This window comes from Oxyura jamaicensis, chromosome 7, assembly GCF_011077185.1.
Source record: "Oxyura jamaicensis isolate SHBP4307 breed ruddy duck chromosome 7, BPBGC_Ojam_1.0, whole genome shotgun sequence".
Taxonomy (NCBI): Eukaryota; Metazoa; Chordata; class Aves; order Anseriformes; family Anatidae; genus Oxyura; species Oxyura jamaicensis.
In genome coordinates, this window is record NC_048899.1 from 20,937,366 (window position 1) to 20,957,313 (window position 19,948).

The window sequence follows — 19,948 nt, forward strand, 5'->3', positions numbered from 1 at the left end:
AGGCATTTGTGAAAACTTTATCCTTCACCGAGAGTGTGCTTTCATCTGACTATTAAGCCCCATTCAGCTATAATAGATATTTAATAGCATATATTCCTTTTTCAAGTGTGCCTTCATATGACTTTCTAACAAGTATGAAAATCATGGGATCAAGCCTCTAATGTCACTAAATTAGAGCATTCCTCCATTTGTCACTGTTGATCTTACTGTAGATTCAATTTGTATGCTTTTTAAATAAACTGCAGTGTTTTTTCTTATTGATTTTTATTATTATTATTTTTATAGGTCTCATTGGTTAGTTTAATAGCCAATGCTTTGGGCTATTCTGAACTTGGTGCCATTAAATCGCTTCGGACGTTAAGAGCTTTAAGACCTTTAAGAGCCTTGTCGCGATTTGAAGGAATGAGGGTGAGATAAAAGAAAGTAGCCTGATTTAATCTATGCACACAAAGATCAATGTAGAATTATGAGACTACAAAGAGCTACAAAAGAACTCAAGAGTGGGAACTCATGCCAAAATGTGTGGGAAAATGCCTTTATGTCCTTAAACGTATGACATCCATACAGTTTTCTTTTGGATATTAGACCTTAAGCTTATCAAATCTGCCTGCTCAAATAAATAGTTGGTATACCAGTCCTGTGGCTATTAATATTTCCATTTGTTTGTGGATCTATAGAGAAAAGGAAAAGAACTAAATTAAGTTCCATTCTCTGTTAGTTTGCCAGTAGCAAAAAAAAAAAAAAAAGATAACAGTGGGAAAAAAACGCACTAAAGACACTAAAGATACAACTAAAACCATCCATGTGTTTCACTGTCTATCTGTCTGGGAAAAAGATCCCACAACAGAAACTGTATCATTAAAGAAAGGTTCTCTGAACAAATACCTGAAATAAGGATGGGGCTAGAAATGTAGAAGGGAAGAGATCAGAAATCATTTTTGCAGCTAGTGTCCTTTACTTCATACGAATACATCTGCTGCCATCTTACCTCTCCTCCTACACAGCTGAATCCTTCCTGTTGAAAAAATTATTATTTTCATATTCTTCATATTCTGCCAATTGGACAGAAAAAAAAAAAAAAAAAAAAAAAAAAAAAAACACTATTACCAGCTGTCTGCTGTAAATGCAAACTATGCTATTTCCTGGAAAAATAGATGCTCAAAAAATTAACAAGTTATGTTACGTTATTTAGAAATCTCCTTTTTATCTTTCACCTCAAAATATCCAAATGTTGTAATACCTTTTTACAGTTTAGTCATAGGTCTTAAGTCTCCAAAAAAATTGTGTAGTTTCTGTCTGAGTAGAGGCTGCTGATATTCCAGGAAACTGTGCCCTGTGACACATCACCACTGACTGCCATTACGTTTTGCATAATTTGCAATCCAAGCAGCATGTAAGTCCCTACCTCATAAATTAGCTCTATTGATTTTAGAATATTTTCAGTCAAGTTACGGATTTGAAAAGTCTACTATTTTCAAAACCATGCAAAAATATTCACTACACAAAAATCAGCTGCTGTCTCACAAATAAATATGGTTAAGTAATTTTTTTTTCTTCCCGTGTATCCTTTTAGGTCAATCACAATAAGTAATTAAATAAAAATTTTGTCAGGGGATTTGGGGATTTCATCTGATTTTTTACAGCCACTTATTCATATAGATTAGTTCAATTGTATTAAATGAAGCAATTAAAAATAAAATTAAAAAAAACAACAACTAATGAATATATTTAAAAGCAACTACGGGGAGCCAGGCAATTTAAAACCAAGATTTGCAGCAGATGCTGTTATTTAAAAACAAATAAAAAGTGCTTATTTTTGTTACATTGTAAGCAGATGCTAAAATGCATTGGTTCCAATATATACGTAAAGGTTCTGAAAATAAAATCATTTGTAATTATAGTTTCACATGCAGATATTTTTGTTTAGTCTTCCTTATCATCATTCTTTTATCTTATTCTGTTTTATTTCCTATTTATAGATTTTGATTTGTATTGTTGGAGTTTAACATTTCTTTCTTTCTTTTTCTCTAGAGCACACATTCTAAGAACCCATCTTGCTACTAACAGGTTTTCTTTTGTTTTCACTTTTTTTTCAGACTTTTGCATTGTCTTGGTTTCCATATAACTTTCATTTCTTGCCTTTGGTAATCTCATTAGTGATTTTTATTGAACCTTAAATAATTCCCCTTAAATTTTTTCATCGTTAACTGTCCATTCCATATTAATACTGTTTTAACATTTTAAAGTATTTTTCTTTTTCTTTTCATAAACTGACTATTTTGTTTAATTTGTATGCTAGGTGGTTGTAAATGCCCTTGTAGGAGCAATTCCATCTATCATGAATGTATTGCTGGTTTGTCTTATATTCTGGCTCATCTTCAGCATCATGGGAGTAAATCTGTTTGCTGGCAAATTCTATCACTGTGTCAATACCACAACTGGCGAGATGTTTGATGTCAGTGATGTCAACAATTATACTCAGTGTGAGGAACTAATAAAAAACAATCAAAGTGCCCGATGGAAAAACGTGAAAGTAAACTTTGATAATGTAGGAGCTGGATATCTTGCTCTCCTTCAAGTAGTAAGTAAACTTATATTTTTTCTTTTTGCTCTTTAAAAAAAAAGTTTAGGACAAATGGGCTACTTAAGTCTGTTAAGACTTAATTTCCTTATAGCAGTCATGTACAGTTTACACAACGGAACCCTGAAAAAGCCCCTAGTACATTTTTAGCCATAATTTTTGAATGAATAGTAGTAAACTTTCCAGGTTAGAGCATATGATCTCATCATGATGATAAAAGTGTCTTTTATAAGTGAAAAAAGTACAAGAATCTTTTTATTGCAGCAAAATATAAATATCAGAAATGCATTTCATTTCTTGTCATGGTGGAAAAGACTTGAAGCTCCCTCTAATTATCGAAGATCTCTCCCCTCCTTTATGAGCTCAGTTATCTTGCAAGACAAGAGGGCAGACAGCAGTTGAAAAGGCAGACATTCTAACTGACTGTCTGGTCTGATGTGAACAACTCTTGCCAATGCCTCCCACATAATCTGTTCCTGGATATCATTACAAATCCACAGCGACATCCTTCACATTCAAAATCCATTAATCTTGGCAATTTTAGGCACTGGTAAATCATTTTTCCTTCATCAACAGCCAGGTCAAGACAGAGTGTATTTTTCTTCATGTCTATACTCTTCTAAGGAACCAGTTTGTATTTGGATGGTAAAAGTAACAATATAACAACCCAGCAGGTCTCCAGTTTGTTGAAGAGGGGATTGATTTTCCAGACCTGAAGGTGGGTTTAGGGAAAGAAGTCATAAATAATGCAAGATCTGAGACTGGGGCACCCAACATTTCATGTAGCATGGAGACAATTCTTTCTCTATTATACGGCTTGTGTAAGGTGTTTTAATGTGGGTAGTCACTGGTGGACAGACCCTTACTATTGGACCTGACTATTTCATAACACTTTCTCTTGATGCTCACAAACATTAAGATGCATCACAGATGCTATTATATTGCATATCATAGTCATTCTATTAATAATTGTTACTTATATAAAGTCTGTAAATTGTATTTCCCCTTCAAGTTCTTTTCCTATGCACTGTGGTAGAGAAATGTTTTTGTTCTAGGTACTGAGTGTACCTTTCATTTATGCCAGAAGCTCCTTAGCTTGGAATGGAGCTTCTGATAGCTGGTATCTGACCCAGAACACAAGCAAGTAAGCAAACAATTATGCTTAAATGATTGAGCTCTGCTGAATCACTTGTCTATGATGTGACATACAGCTTCACTTTATGAAGAGATGTTAAGAGATGTTAAAAGAGATGTTAGAATTAGATGTCAAACCTTTTTTACTCATTATTCTACCTAGACAAAGTCTCTACAATAACTCAGCCCAAGGTTTTACAAAAGTTAACCACAGCTCTTTCACAGTTCACTTTTTGGTCTTCTGTAAATCTTACATCTCAAAAACCAATGTATATTTTGATTATGAACAGAGTGTAGCCCTTTTACTTATGTGGGATTAAAACATTTCTAAAAATACTGTGGCTGTTTGGCCATAGCCAAAACATTCAGATGCGTGTTAGTATCTGTCCAGAAGCTGTATTGCCTATTCCATCAATTCATTGTGCAAACTCGATAAACTGGTTGTCACCTTAAGTGATTGTAGTAGATTGTACTAAAATATCCCCAACATCAATGTCCAAGTCTACCACTGCTCATCTGCAAAGTAAGCACCTGCAGCTCCAAACACACTGTGCTGAGACATTCAGAGCCCAAATGTAATATTTTTGAAATACCCAAAAATAATGATAAAAAAAAAGTTTTATTTTGAAAAATATCTTATTATTCCTGTTATAAAATGTGGTTTAAAATTTTGATATAGTTTTATTAAAAGTAAAGGTCCAAATGTGGTGCCCTAGTCATTTTTCACATTCTGAATTTTTATAGGGTAGATAAACCAACTGTACTTTATTTCTAGGCTACTTTCAAAGGATGGATGGATATTATGTATGCTGCTGTTGATTCAAGAGATGTAAGTGTAAGACTTTCAAAGATTATCTATTGGTTATATTCTGATATATTTAATATAGTTTAGAATATAAATAACTACATACATAATAACACTAAGAATTATAAACAGCATCAATTTATATTTTTTTCCAAGTACTTTAAGGCTAGAAATGAACTTTTTGTAACTTCATGCATCTTAAAAATAGTGGTGGAAAAAAATAATCCCACTTCCTTCTTTCTAGTGAAATAATGTAAATTAAAATCATTTAAATGGACTTTTTTTAAAAAAAAATTGTTAATGAAAAATAGAGAAAATAGCTTTTTAATGACTTCCATTGGTAATCATGATTATATCATGTAAGACTACATAATGTAATTATAACATATTAAATTTATTAATCTAGTTTTAAAATTTATAGCCATGCATTTCATTGTTTATTTAGGCTGAGCACTTATATTATCCAACTATTTAAGTGAAATTAGATTTTAAGGTTGAAGATCATCTGTTAAATTTTCTAGGATTTAGAATATTATTTTGGCTAGGAAACTTATAAACTATGTTTACCTAGTACAAGAAAGAGCAACACAGATGCCTAAGCTAGTTGTATACAACTTCGGTTATAGTTATACTACTGATAATCAGTCATCACACAGTGATATTCATCTGCCAGAATATTATATCCTGTTTCATTAACTTCAGCATTTCTATGCTGTAGCACATCGTGCAGTTGAGATGCAGATATTGATTGAGATGTAGAAGCTGGAAGAATTAAGACAGTAACAAAATACTCCTTAAAAATGAGCCTCAGTTTTAAGAGATTTCACAAAACATGTAGTTACTAGAAGTTTATAGAAAGCATCTGTTCTTAGCTGGATGTAAGAACACTCATCTATGACTGAAAGAGTTCCAGGGAGATTTGGGTGACAGTAAAATGATTGATTCTGTTGCATAAAAATTTACTGAACACAATATAAAATATTTAATTTTAAAATGTTGAAATTTTTAGTACTAGTGACTACTCTCAGTCTCATATTTCTTCTTTCTTCTATACCAGGAACGTTGTATATATATACATGCATAAACACATATCTTTGTGTGCATTTACTTTAAAGCTCCATATGAATAATCATTCTATCAGCTTCCAGTTCTCCATATGTACAAAAGCATATATTGGGTATTTTTTAATAACTGAGTGCAGTTTGTAGAATTTCCAGCTAAAATAACATATACCTATTTATAATTAAATTCTTTCTTTCTTTCTCCTTCCTTCCTTCCTTCCTTCCTTCCTTCCTTCCTTCCTTCCTTCCTTCCTTACTTCTTCTTCTTCTTTATTACATCTAGTATCCCCTTCATTAATATTTTGATCCCTTGATTAATATTATCCCCTTATTTTGTAGGTAGAAGATCAACCTAAGTATGAGGACAACTTGTACATGTATCTTTATTTTGTCATCTTTATCATATTTGGATCATTCTTTACCTTGAATCTTTTCATTGGTGTCATTATAGACAACTTCAACCAACAAAAAAAGAAGATAAGTATTTAAAATGTTTCCATACTGCTATAAACTATTAATTGTAATTGATTAATATCTTATTCATATAAGGCCAAGAAAAATCAAAAGTTATTTCAGGTCGTTGAATAAAAAATTCTTTTTTAACTTAATCCTTGTTAAATATGTGGATGTGATTTTTACCTTTTCATTACAGAATTTTGACATGCAAAATGGGACAAATCATGAGTCTATTCACAATAATTTGCAAATTTTTAAAGATCTAAAATGAAGATGCAAAAACGGAATGAGTTATTCATTTGATTAGACGTAGTATTATTTTGAAGTGGAAGAATTTCCTCTTTAATTAACTTTAAAGAATTAAGATAAATTATTTTCAATTAATCTTATAAACTGTTGACACTTAATGAAGACACAATATGACTCTGTGTTCATATATTATAGTTCTGCAAACTGATTAAACAGTGGTTTAAAAGTCCTATACACCTCAACACCTTCAATTACCAAACAGAACTAGAACATGAGGATTACTGTAAATCATTGTATGTTGTGAAAAAACAGCTTCATCTGACTTAGTTTTATTTGATTACCAAATAAAAAGAAGCAGTACAAAACAGAACATATAGTAAAGCTCAGTTGTGAAGTATAGAAATGTGTGTGTGTGTGTGAAAACATTCTTCAGTTTCTTAGAAGAGCCATAAACACATCTGGGGCCACAGCAATAGTTTCTGTCAAGAATAACAGGCTTTGGGCTTCGATAACCACTTTAGCAGACAGAGGCTTTGACACTGTTTCTATCTGACTTAGTTCAGACTCATTAATAAGCACAAGTTACATTATACTGGAATTCAGTCAGTTCATCAGCATTTGCTTCTGCAAACAAAGTTTAATTTGAGCTAGTCAAGGTTCCAACAGTTGTTTTTTGTTTGTTTGTTTGTTTTAATAATTTTTATAGCATGATTTTGGTTACTTTTCTTAAGTTTACATCAACAAAGTTTTTTTTTGCTATCATTAAGGCCATCATATTAGACCCAAACAATCTATCCCTTGACACAACATAAGCCTAAAATTTACCCCAGTTTTAGACCTGTCTAGCTGTAACTCAAAGTCAGTCTAGAGTTTAGGACATGTAAGACACCAGACAGGCTCCTGTGCACTAAAATCCTAATCAGCAACCTATTTAACAGCATCAGTACAGTAAGAACCATTTTAGTCATGTCAGCAAAAATGAACATGGAGAGGCTGGAAAAACTCAGCTGTCAGCCTAACAAGGTACCAGGAAAGGTTTCTTGTATGTGGTAGTAATGCTCATTATATGAACCATTAATACCTTAAAGAAAATCACTTTTGTTAGACAAATAAAATATAAATGTAATATTAAATAACAGAGGAAAATACTGTAGTTAAATCCTGAATGTGGGAACATAGCAGTAATTAGTTTTGGTATTATGTCTTTACTTTGGAGGTCAGGATATATTTATGACAGAAGAACAGAAGAAATATTACAATGCAATGAAAAAACTGGGATCCAAAAAACCACAGAAACCTATACCAAGGCCAGTGGTAAGAGTGATTTGACTTTAATACCACTAGTTTTAAATATTTATCTGGGAATATGATTTTAGCCAATGAGAAGGTTATATGCCTGGAAAGAATTTTTTGTTACTGTTGAAATGTGGGATTTAATAAGGTTAATGTGATAAGTTTCACAGCAACCCTGCCCAAGTCCTAGAAAAGTTTCTTTAATTGGATAATTAATCAGGTCTTGTTTCCCATGGATAAACCATTTTCCGTTTTTTCTTCTCCAAGAAACTTTGTAAGAAATGGGGATGCACTGGCATCTGCTGAAGACAGAAGGGGGCAGTGGTCACCTAACATGAAGAGAAAGACAGATAGAGATAATCTCACAGAATAAAAGATTGCCCTGGGGAGTCCAGGATAAAATAGAATGAGTTTGTCTCTAAGATGAGAAACCACTCTGTTACTCCCTGAAATCCTACAGATTTCAGGAAAGGAATATTTGTTGTACCTTGTTCACTGGGTGGTGAACTCTCTAAGGAGGGGCATATACCATGATCAATTAGCTAAGTAGTGAAGGAAAACAGGGATATTGCTGTCATTGAGTGTTTGAGACATGCAACTTCAGCTGTCCAACAATCTTACGAAGTACAATGAGTTTAAGGAAGCAGCAGATTATCTTGAGGGGTCAATATTCTAAAGCCACCTAAGAATGAGAAAATGAGTTTCTGTTTGGTTGGTATTCTTGCCTGGTATCAAGTTACGAAACCTTTTTATACCAATAATATCAATTTTGCTATAATGCTATTGCTACTATTTCAGTGTTTCTCTTCCCATTCCTTTAGTCAACAGCGCTACACTTCCTGATTTGTTCTGACAGGTTGAGACAAAAAGCAGTGCAGGCTAGGTGTAAATGAAGAGATCTTGCTCTGCACCCCCAAAACCTTGCAGGGACTTGCTCTCGCATTTGGCATTTCTAAAGGCAAATATTTTCAGAGTATAAGAAGTATTCTGTTTTTGTTTTTGCAGAACAAATTCCAAGGCATGGTCTTTGATTTTGTAACCAAACAAGTATTTGACATCAGCATCATGATACTTATCTGCCTTAATATGGTCACAATGATGGTAGAAACAGATGACCAGAGCAAAGAAATGGAAACAATTTTATCCCGGATTAACCTTGTGTTCATTGTCCTTTTCACTGGAGAATTTGTGCTGAAATTGATTTCACTTCGCCATTACTACTTCACTATAGGCTGGAACATTTTTGATTTTGTGGTTGTAATTCTCTCCATAGTAGGTAAGAGCAACCCCCTTTCAAGAAAGAACTAATGGAAGGAAAAGGGAACACCTCTTTCAAGAATGTGAATTTTTCTGTTTTTTATACAACTTGATTCGGATATTCTGAGTTTATAGGATGAAATACATGAAATGTTACATATAAGATTTTTATTGCTCCCATTAGGTTCACTTGTCATCTTCAAAATCAAGGGTCATAAAGGATCTATTTAGCACATTAAATTAACACATACAAATATACAGAGAAATGTCTGGTGGTATACACTAACCACAGATTTGCTTTCATTAGTAGAACTGAAGAGTCTGTGAAGTGGGACAGATTTTTACTTGCTTTCTCTAAGGTCTCAGGGAATATTTAGATTTCAGCTAAAAACTGACTCTCCAATGTGAAAATTAGTCGTGACAAAACTACTCATAAAGACTTTATGATGCACCTGGGAGAGCCTTTACTGAATACAGTGCATACCCCCAGGAAAAAAAGCATAAATTAAGCCAATATATTCTTCCATGAAAGAAAGGAGTAGGTTCATCTTCAGAACTGATTATATCTAAGACAGAAACTTCTCTTTCCAGGCTTTTTTAGGTAAAACTGAAACTTAGCTAGACACTAACTACCCTGCCACAAGTAGATTCCTTCCTTTTACTTATTTCTCTTTGTCTTCTAGATAGCACAAACATGGTGCTATTATAGTAGCTTTGATTAAAAACAAATGACCTGTGTGATGTTTTGCTATAACTAAATTTCCTAGAATTCTGACATTACCTTACATATCTAAAAATGAAAAGGTAAAGAATTAAATTAAAAGACAAAGAAATTCTGTAATGATTTTTCTGGAGACAGGAAAAAATAAATAATTTGATAAGCAATGAATGAATAAATTTAAAATTGTATTCAAAATAATCCTTTTTTTTTTTTTTTTTTTCTAGGTATGTTCTTAGCTGAGATGATTGAGAAATATTTTGTGTCCCCCACTTTGTTCCGAGTCATCCGACTTGCCAGAATAGGTCGAATCCTTCGTCTCATTAAAGGCGCTAAGGGAATCCGCACTCTGCTCTTTGCTTTGATGATGTCTCTTCCTGCTTTGTTCAACATTGGTCTGCTGCTGTTCCTGGTCATGTTTATCTATGCGATATTTGGCATGTCCAACTTTGCCTATGTTAAGAGGGAGGTTGGGATTGATGACATGTTCAACTTTGAAACATTTGGCAACAGCATGATCTGCCTATTTCAAATCACCACATCTGCTGGCTGGGATGGTTTGTTAGCCCCAATTCTGAACAGTGGGGAGCCGGACTGTGACCCTCACAAAGATCATCCGGGGAGCTCTGTTAAAGGAGACTGCGGCAACCCTTCCGTTGGGATTTTCTTTTTTGTCAGCTACATCATCATATCCTTTCTGGTAGTGGTGAACATGTACATTGCTGTGATTCTGGAGAACTTCAGTGTTGCTACTGAGGAAAGTGCTGAGCCCCTGAGCGAGGATGACTTTGAGATGTTCTATGAAGTCTGGGAGAAATTTGATCCAGATGCCACACAATTCATAGAATACAGTAAACTATCAGATTTTGCAGCTTCATTAGATCCTCCTCTTCTCATAGCAAAACCAAACAAAGTCCAGCTTATTGCAATGGATCTGCCCATGGTAAGCGGTGACAGAATTCACTGCCTTGACATCTTGTTTGCTTTCACAAAGCGTGTCTTGGGGGAAAGTGGGGAGATGGATGCCCTCAGAATCCAGATGGAAGATCGTTTTATGGCAGCCAATCCTTCTAAAGTGTCCTATGAACCAATCACAACCACATTAAAGCGGAAACAGGAGGAGGTATCTGCTCTCATTATTCAGCGTGCTTACAGACGTCACCTTTTAAGGCAAAAGGTAAAAAAAGTGTCTAGTATATATAACAGAAATAAAAATAAAGAAGGGGATGGACCGGTTATAAAAGAGATAATTATTGATAAACTAAATGGGAACTCCACTCCAGAAAAAACAGATGAGAGCTCTTCTACAACTTCCCCACCATCCTATGACAGTGTAACAAAGCCAGAGAAAGAAAAATATGAGAAAGACAAAGCAGAAAAGGACTACAAAGGTAAAGAAGTCAGGGAAAATAAAAAATAAAAATGTAAAAATTCTGCTTGTGGGACAACTTGTTTACAGTCTGAGAATGAGGTGTCAACTGGACTCCTGCAGGAGGTTTATGCCAAACTGACAGTTTTTACATTTATGCGTGTGTGTGCGCGTGCGTGTGCGTATATCTACATTAAATATATATATACTTAAGGTCAGTGCCTATAACAAAACAGTAAACCTTCATCATCAAACTGTGACTCTGCAAATCAGGGTAACAAACTTGACAAGAGGTTACTGTTTTCACTACAGCTGACACTGCTAAGAACGAGAGACAAAGTGGCTCCACAGAGAACAGGGAGCTTGAAATGCGTGCAAAGCTATACGTTTCTGTGTTTCACGTACTGCAAAACATGTAGAACAGTACTTCTATTCACTGTTTGTAATTCAACTGCTACATTTGTCATATTTTTACAGAACTGGTATTAGTGTATCATTTTTTTAATTCACAGGATGTTTACTATTATATGTGACTATTTTTGTAAATGGGTTTTATGTTGGGGAAAGAGATATGAGGACTAGGTGTTCTATTCTCAGATTCTCTATAATGTACAGACAGAAGTGATTTGCATAGGCATGTTGCACTTGTCAATCATGCCCAAATAAAAATATGACATTGCACAAAGCTAAAGATTTTAAGAACTTCCATGTTTCAGGGTTGCTTTTTTAATTTGAGGCATTCTTACTACTCATATGGCTGCATCCAGATTATGTGTATCCACATTAATGTGCCTGGAAAGTCTCCTCTAAATTACAGGAATTTGCAATGACTTATTTTTATGCAAATCATAAAGCATGAACAAGTTCTTGCTTGTGTTAAAATATTCACAGCTTAAAAAAATATATTTTTTGGTTTCTGCACTAGAAAAAAAAAAGCTTCACCAAAATATACCTGGAAGATTTTGTTTGTTTGTTTTGTTTTGTTTCAGTTTTCTTTAAAAAAAAAAAAAAAAAGTTCAAGTCCTGGATTATTCTTTAGTTACTGTGTTCTCTCATTAAGGCCAACATCCAACGAATTAATAAAATACACTTTGCTATGTAAATATTAATGGCATACCATCATGCACATTTGACCATAGAATTAAATGGCTTTGCCACATTGAATTGCATCAGATATGTATCACAGTCTGGGTAATTTGCAAGAGCTCAGCAGGACATTTTGTATTCTGTGTCATTATAGATAGTTTGGAGAGTATCACTGATGCGCGTCAATGCTTTTGCTACTGTATCTTGCTCCTTCCCCTGTCCACTGTCTCCACTATAGGAAGCCATGTGTCAGTGGTGAAGTGAATCAAGTTGTCCAACCAGACCTCATTCTTTCAAATCATTAAGCAATAGTTTGCAGCTGTTGATGAGCTTCTTTAGTTTTGCATTTTCAATTTGAAGTGGCTACTACATGGTGTAGAATCAGACTCTACAGGCCCTATTGCAAACAGTTTAGCCTGTTGAAAATGTGGTTAGTATACATAAATAATGTAAAGAAATACCATTTGGCAACAGTTTTATATATAAGAAGAGTGTCTTCACGTTTAGATCACTGTTTCTCATATTTCTTTCCTCATTCACTTGGCTTACTTTCTAACCACAGTAATTTCAAACTGAAATCATCACACTATAAGAAAAGAAGTATTTGTAGACTATATTGTTTTAATATATTTGCATATATTTCAATGTGAAGTAAATTGTGTAAATCTGGAACCAAGCTTATTGTTTCCAAATAGTTATACCTGGTAACTGGACATAGCAAGGAAGAATTAGGGGAATGTGTGAATTTCTAGCGCTGTTTGCATCAGAAGTTCCAAGATAGTCTCATTGTTCATGAAATCCTTGCTATTTTGCAGTGTCTGTTTACATAGACAATTATTCTTTTTGAATCATGCTGCACTAGACTTGTACAAATAGGACCCACAATATTTCCCAAGAACAAAATGGCACATTTGTATAATCAAGGACATCAGGACATCAGGACACTTTGTGTTTCATACACAAGCTAACATTAAATGTAGGATCTTTCTTTTACTAATGCTTTTGACTTGTAATGTGTTGGTGAAATGCATGCATGCAGGAAATTGATATTATCATAAACAACATAAACAATATTACAAATGAGCCAAAAAAATAAAGATTTCATTTTTTATTGTATTTTTCTTTGTATTTCTTTTTCTTTGTCTCTATCCTTCTGTTGGCTGAAAGATGAAAGCTGGCTTTGTTACTAATAAAGAATTCTTCCCCTGTCATTAGAGCTAAAAACTTATTTTCCAAATATTAACCTTTTTATTGAAAACTTTATTTTTTAATGTAAAAAATCAGAGAACTTTAACAACACCCCTTTTATCATTTATTCCTACTACTTTGTCACTGACAGTGTCTGGGGATAACACAGGACATCTACACATTCTGCTCCAAGAACCTTTCTGTCAGACCTGAAGAACTCTTCCAAACAATGGAGGCACTGCTCAGTATCTGAGGTATTGTTTTAGTGTGCCATGTTGCTGCTACCAAAGCCGCCTATGCTTTTTGAGCAGTAAATATACAAACACACTTTCTAACAAAGTTCCTCTGTTGGGTCCTGCATAACATTCAGCCAAGAGCTCACCTCAAATTGATTTAAAAAAATTGTTTTAATTGAGCTGTGATACCTTTTATTCCAATAATTCTGAAAAGTAATAAATACCATGTCCAGGTGGCCGCACAGGAAAGGGACAGTACTGAAACTCAGCTATGTTAAAAAGTAATCATAATATCTGGATATTACACAATAGCTTTTGAGTAATAAGCTCAATAAGTAATTGGAGCTCTTCTGCTTCTTTTGCCCACCTGTCCCTGACTATTAATCTACTTACAATTGAATTTTACTCATACCTATTCATATTATCTGTTTAAAACAACCCGTAAAATCTACAGAACTTTTGCTCTGTGGACAGATTGGCAAGTGGTCTGAGGAATGACAGTTCATTCATTTTCAGGAACCTGTACTCAGCTTCATTACCACCCACTTTATACAGGAAAACATCGTCAATCTTTCAGCCTGGATCAGTGGGAATGGCTGAGGGTCTTGGTTTAACCTGGACTAGAACTCATCTGGCTTTGCTCTGAGGACACGTATATCCTCCTAACTGCCCAGTGCTGCTTCTGTGAACTTTCTCTTCCTGAAAGTAATTTCTTTTTCCACAGAGATCAATAGACAGTTTGTACCATTTAAATCTCACATTACACACCCCTATGCTTCCAGAACATTTAAAAAGAAAAGTCACTTGAAGTAACTTGCAATATGCTACTAGGCCAGACTGTAGAGACAATTATCCCAGTCAAGGATGTTTTTTTATGCCTACCAATTGTGCTTGAGGTCCTCTCCACAGTTACCAGTCAGCAAAGGAGGATCCCTTATTGGCAACTAAAATTTTGTTGTATGACTGTACTGATCCATGTCCACAAACAGCTGAATTTTCAAGGTGTACAATCACAGACAAAATACCTTCCACCTTTTATCTGTCACCTACTGCCAAAATGAGAGTATTAGTGATGCTGACGGTAGAGCCAGGTCACTCTCGCAGTGTATGTTCATTACTTGCTGCTTTTCTTTAATGAGTTTTTAGATTAAAAAATTTCCACATGAATGCCCAGAAAGGAGACATATCTTTATTCAGTACATTTCAAATTAATTCACAGGACAGCACAGCTTAATGCTGTTCTCAAGAAAATGTTCCCAGAAGTCCTAGTGCCTCACATAAGCTAATGCAGTGCACGTTAGTACTGCTGTCATAAAAGAGTAGTGGGCTTGCAGAATTAACTGAAGCTAATTCAGTGCTCCAGTATTGTCAAGGGAGGAAAGCACAGGGTGCAGCGGCAAAAACAAACAAATAACAACAAAGACCATTTATTCCAAGAAGAAGTAGATTAACCCCAAAAAGGAAAAGAGGGACTGCCATTATGGCAAATTATGATAACTAGTAGCCAAATACATTTACTGTGAAATTCATTCACCTATTAATGAAGTTATGAGTACTCAGCACTTCTTAGAATTCAATATGAATTGCATATAGTACTTGTAATTATTAAAAAATATAAATAAACCAATCATTTAGAAGATAAAATTATGATGGGAATTAATAAAATCAAGAAAGCCCTTGCTTAGAGGGCTTACCTCCAGTATATGACTTATGTTATACCATTATTATCACTACGTGAATTGTTACAATTGTGTGAATATTTCTGCATTGAAATGCTCAGCTCTCTTGAAGTGCCATTTCTTGAAATTTTTATGGTAATTTCTTTAGTTCTTCACCTAAACAGATAAATTTGTAAAATTGCAAAGAAATCTGAGCAGGAAGAAAAATCACCAAATTAACAAGAGAAATTCATACTTAAAATAAATTTTCATTATTTTCTATTTGTTGCCTCTGAAGAATATTTGCTTATCCACTCAGAAAAAAGAACTAACACCATGTGACCAAGGCTGAAAACCACAGATATAATTCATTATAAATAGACAAAGCAAATAGTAACCACAGATCATTAGTCATTTGTTCAGATTACTAAGCTAGCTTTAATGGATGTTTTCTAAAAGATCATGATTAGTTCATGTACAATTTAGTAACAAGAAAGGATAAGGTAAAGGGGGATGGTGAAGTGCTTTGATCTGTTTCCACTAAACACCACAGAGTAGGGATGTGCTCTGTCTTTGTAATGCAGTGCACATTCTCCATCACTTTACAAATTAAATACTTCACCCTCATAGAAGAAAATATGCTGCAACATGAGCCTCAGCTAAGCTAGAAAAATAAATTGTACTGCTGTAGCCTAAGTAAACTGAAGCCAATTACCATCTCTTGGGAGAGCAGACAAATCATGTGCATCTCTGCAGCAAGTGCTATGTTTGATGCATATAAGAAAAGACATATCATGAACAATTTATAGCAGTAAAGCAGGCTTCCTCTCCCAAACATTCTACACTTCAAGTACATTTCCTGTATAATAAAAGCCATGTAATGTTTTTCTCAAAACCTACAGTCAGTGGAAAGTGGAAAAAGGAATCAACCTTGAGAGATATTCTTTGTTCTTATAGGAAAAGCAAAACAAAAACAAACAAAAAAATGCATTTACTAGCCCTTACATAGCTTTGTTGTTTTTGTTGTTGTTTGTTTATATATATATATATACACTTAATATATACATATAAAACTATAAGCCTCAGAAGAATGTCAGTATTAGAGGGTTATTTACTTCTCATTCTAAAACTCTTACAGCCCGTACCTGGATCACAACCCCCCTGTCCCACCAGTGTAAAAATGTTGGATTTGCAGTCCACAGTGAATGGCCCCAGGTATGTGCTCAGAGCAAAGCACAAGCGAAGTACAGTCTTAATGAGTGAAATCGGCCATCCTAAATCAAAGTGGGTCGTGCCATTTTTCTCTCAGTCTAATGCAGTGATATCCAATCCAGCAAACCAAAAGAAGCATTTTAGCAACGTGCCATATAATAGTAGCTATATTCAAAAATAACATGCACACACTTTTTAATTATGCCATACAAAGACTGTAAGCGGTTACATTATGAATTTTTCCCAGAGAACTAGAACTGATTGAGTTCAACAGCCACAAAAATTTACACTTATTCCTGTTTTTTCTCTTGTTGCTGTTACAGGGGGATGACAGTGATGGGTCTAATTTTACAACTCTGCAGGAAGCTCAGTTTGGGTATACACTTCAGAGATCCCAGCTCTGATCTAAGGAAGGAAATTGATTGACCTAGAAAAAATAACAGCTTCTTGTCTCTGCTGAACACTAAAGGCCTCATCCTACCTCTTCATGCAAATCAGAGAAAGATATGAGAAGCATGTGAAAGTAGACACTGGGAAAGCTGTATAAATTCTCTTTTAACTAAGAAATATTAAATGAAACACATAAGCACAAAAAGATACAGAACAAAAAATGGATGGTAGCTTTAATTGGCAGAGTCAGATCTAACATGTGGGATGCATATCATAGGTAACATTTATTCTTTGGATGGGATTTTGCAATTTGCAACTCCAGGCACCAGGGAACAGCACATTCTTTTAAAACTCTGGAAGTGACAGGGGACAAAACTGGCATAGCATATGCTACTTTCATGAATGTGTGCTGTGTAGAAAGGATGTTACTAACATCTCCCATCTGCACCAGACACATCCTTAATTCATGTATTGCAGAGTTTGCGCAGAAATGAGGACACGCAATGACTTTATTTTACTGTCATTATCTTTGCTTCATAATGCAGCATTTTAACCCAAAGTCTGTATTTTTAAATGCGTAATTTACACATATATTTTCATTATGTTTTAGACATATGTATTATGTTTTAGACATCAGAACCTGTAACTGCTCCATTTAGCACACTTCTCACCCCCACAATGAGAACAAATTATCTGGTTCAGCCAAGTTGTGCAGTAGGAAATGAGAAAGAGCAGCAGTGGTACTTAAATTACCTGCATCCCCTGCCCAGGCCCTCTGGGCTCCTACTTTGCAGATGTTTGGGAGTCCTAAATGAGGACATGAAGCAATATCCCAACTGACACATATATAGGAATATATACTGAATGCAAAAAGCCTTAAGAGGCTCCAGTGGATGGCCCTGTAGAGGAATTCTCAGTTCTCAGACTCAGCATATTTATAATTATAGCCCATTTGCATACCATGAGCTGAGTTCAGCTGAACTCTGAGATTGACACCTTATATTTCTTAATGAATGACATACAAGAAAAAGTCCTAAAATTCAGCAGGTATCTAAAATATGAAGCTCCCCATTCTTTTACCAGTTGTAGAATACTTGCTGAGAACAAGTATTGTGTTTCAGCTAGGTGATTTACACTATTTAACTGTTAACAGAGCAGGCAGGGCCATTTGGTGGCTGGACTAGTAACTTTTCAAAGTGATTTTGCAAGCCTGTACTGTTCTAGGCATTCTTCTTTTACACATATTGTATGCAATATATACAAGAATGCTGCTTGTCGTAGTTCAGACTAGAATATATAACTGACAATTTTGGAAGAGGATGTAGTTTGCCAGTATGGCTGCTCCCAATTCAATAGTCTGCAAAATTCGCCTAGCAGAAGCTAGAGATTGTAAATATTTTACACTAAAATGGTATTTCTGTAGTTTCTAGGTCACTGCTGCTTTCTGTTCCCGAATCATCAAGAGCAAACCGCAGACTGAAGGAACTGCTGCATTTGGAGTACAAAGGAGACCGACTGCTGTCTGCAGCTCACTGCTGCCACGCTCCTCCCCAGCACTGAAAACATCCACCCAGTCTCCCGCCCTGGGGAAGCTGAGATCCAGGTGCTAACTCTCATTCACTCACCACAGGGACTTAGAGAAAACTTAAGAAAAGTACCAACCAGAGACTTTTCTTCCATTTAGCCAATTCTTTCTAATTAATCCTCCATTGAAATGGTTTCTTCCTATGTTTACTCTTCTCATGCACTGTACTCTGTATGCCCTCATTAGGAAACCTGTGATAAGGAGCCCTTCCTGATGCCTGCATACAGCATTCCTGGCTGAACTCCAGGCTGAGCACTCCAACACTGAATAGTATTAGTAATATCACAAATTAGTAACTTTTTCTGCAACTTGGCCTCACCATGTTTTACATGTTTTACACCCAGAGTGATACCCGCATGGTCCTTAAAGTAAAATTTCAGTCATGTGAACAACAACAAATCCCATCCCTTCTGAACTACATGGCCGACCTTCATTTTAGTTTTCATTTTACTTGCTCTGACCCTTCAGATCTGACAGTTCTTCACTATTTTTCAGCTTATATTATTTAGCTCTTTTACACGCCTTCCAAATTCCTTTTTGCTCACAGACATCACTTCCTGCAGCAGCAGCAGACTTTACCTGCACTGCTGCAAAGGGTGCCATGCTAGTGGGAAGTGTTGGGAAGAGCAGCACTGAAGTGACAAGTACCCTGCAGCAACGGCAGCCCCAGCTGTGGTCTTGGTCCTTCTCAGAAGTTTAAACAAAGCCATGCTAGGTCAGGCCAGAGGAGTATGTAGTCAGAAAACACCAGTAACCCACTAGGTGGCACTTTTTGAACCTCTTGAAACCAAAGCCAAAGATGGTGCAATCTCATTTTTTAGACATGACATCAACAAGGTCAAACTACATTTAATCACTGAAAATGCTATTAGACCCCTTTCACACAAGAGACAGCTGGAAGTCTGCGTATGCTAGGTACATTCCAGCTTCTTAAACCTGCCTAAATTCCTGGGACGTACCAAGGGGAGTCAAAGAGCTAAAGGACTTTTTCCCATTTGTTCTCACTAAGAGTTCCCAGCACAACATGCCTGCTCTTTGTCAAGAGATGCACTCGCAGCTACAGAGTCATCCCCTCCCCATTCAGGCTACTGTCCTAGCTGCTGCCTATTAACCTGCTCTCACCTCAGCAAAGGTATGTTTGTACTTCTCAATTGCCCTCTCTAAGAAACCCTGTGGCCAATACAATGCAGAAGCTCAGACCATTTTTCTAATCCGTGCAATGATTTTAAATGATGTGAGCAGCCACTGCTGCACTGTCTGCAGTGATGTATTCCCCCTGATTCCTGCATTTCAGGGAGCGCGCATTCATGTGACCGGGTAGCATGTAATCTAGTGCAACCCATACAAAAGACCCCACAGCCAGAAGGAGTCTATCTCGATGCCCTTCCCCCCATTCAGGAATTACTATCATCTTACAAGAGCCCTCCCTAAGGGCTGCATGTAGCCATGGTGACAGGACATCACCACCTGTCTGCCCCTGCAATGGAGGCGACGGGCCAGAATCCAAAGCTTTGTTTTCCTCCTGCTGAATGCATACAGCACATTTTCAAAGAGCCTGATCATAACAGAAACCAAGGAAGAGGAAAACAGGGTTCAAAGTAAAAAATCTGAAGGAAGTTCCAGATTTATTAATAAAGACTTATAAAAATGAAACAACAAAACAGTGGCTT

At 35.6% G+C, this 19,948-nt stretch overlaps 1 protein-coding gene across 8 annotated transcripts in view; it reads left to right on the plus strand.

The window, feature by feature from the left end:
• Positions 1 to 11,642, plus strand: part of LOC118169754 (sodium channel protein type 2 subunit alpha-like) — a 76,224-nt gene extending 64,582 nt beyond the window's left edge. For 6 of the 8 annotated variants that reach the window (XM_035331326.1, XM_035331325.1, XM_035331328.1 and 3 more), the window contains 7 exons: positions 286 to 408; positions 2,300 to 2,581; positions 4,491 to 4,544; positions 5,921 to 6,058; positions 7,496 to 7,600; positions 8,585 to 8,855; positions 9,782 to 11,642. In XM_035331326.1, coding sequence (XP_035187217.1) covers positions 286 to 408; positions 2,300 to 2,581; positions 4,491 to 4,544; positions 5,921 to 6,058; positions 7,496 to 7,600; positions 8,585 to 8,855; positions 9,782 to 10,974 — 2,166 coding nt within the window. In that variant the 3' untranslated portion in view covers positions 10,975 to 11,642. The remainder of the gene's footprint in view (positions 1 to 285; positions 409 to 2,299; positions 2,582 to 4,490; positions 4,545 to 5,920; positions 6,059 to 7,495; positions 7,601 to 8,584; positions 8,856 to 9,781) is intronic. The other 2 variants (XM_035331331.1, XM_035331330.1) reach the window with 1 other exon arrangement.
• The last annotated feature ends 8,306 nt before the right edge of the window (positions 11,643 to 19,948 follow it).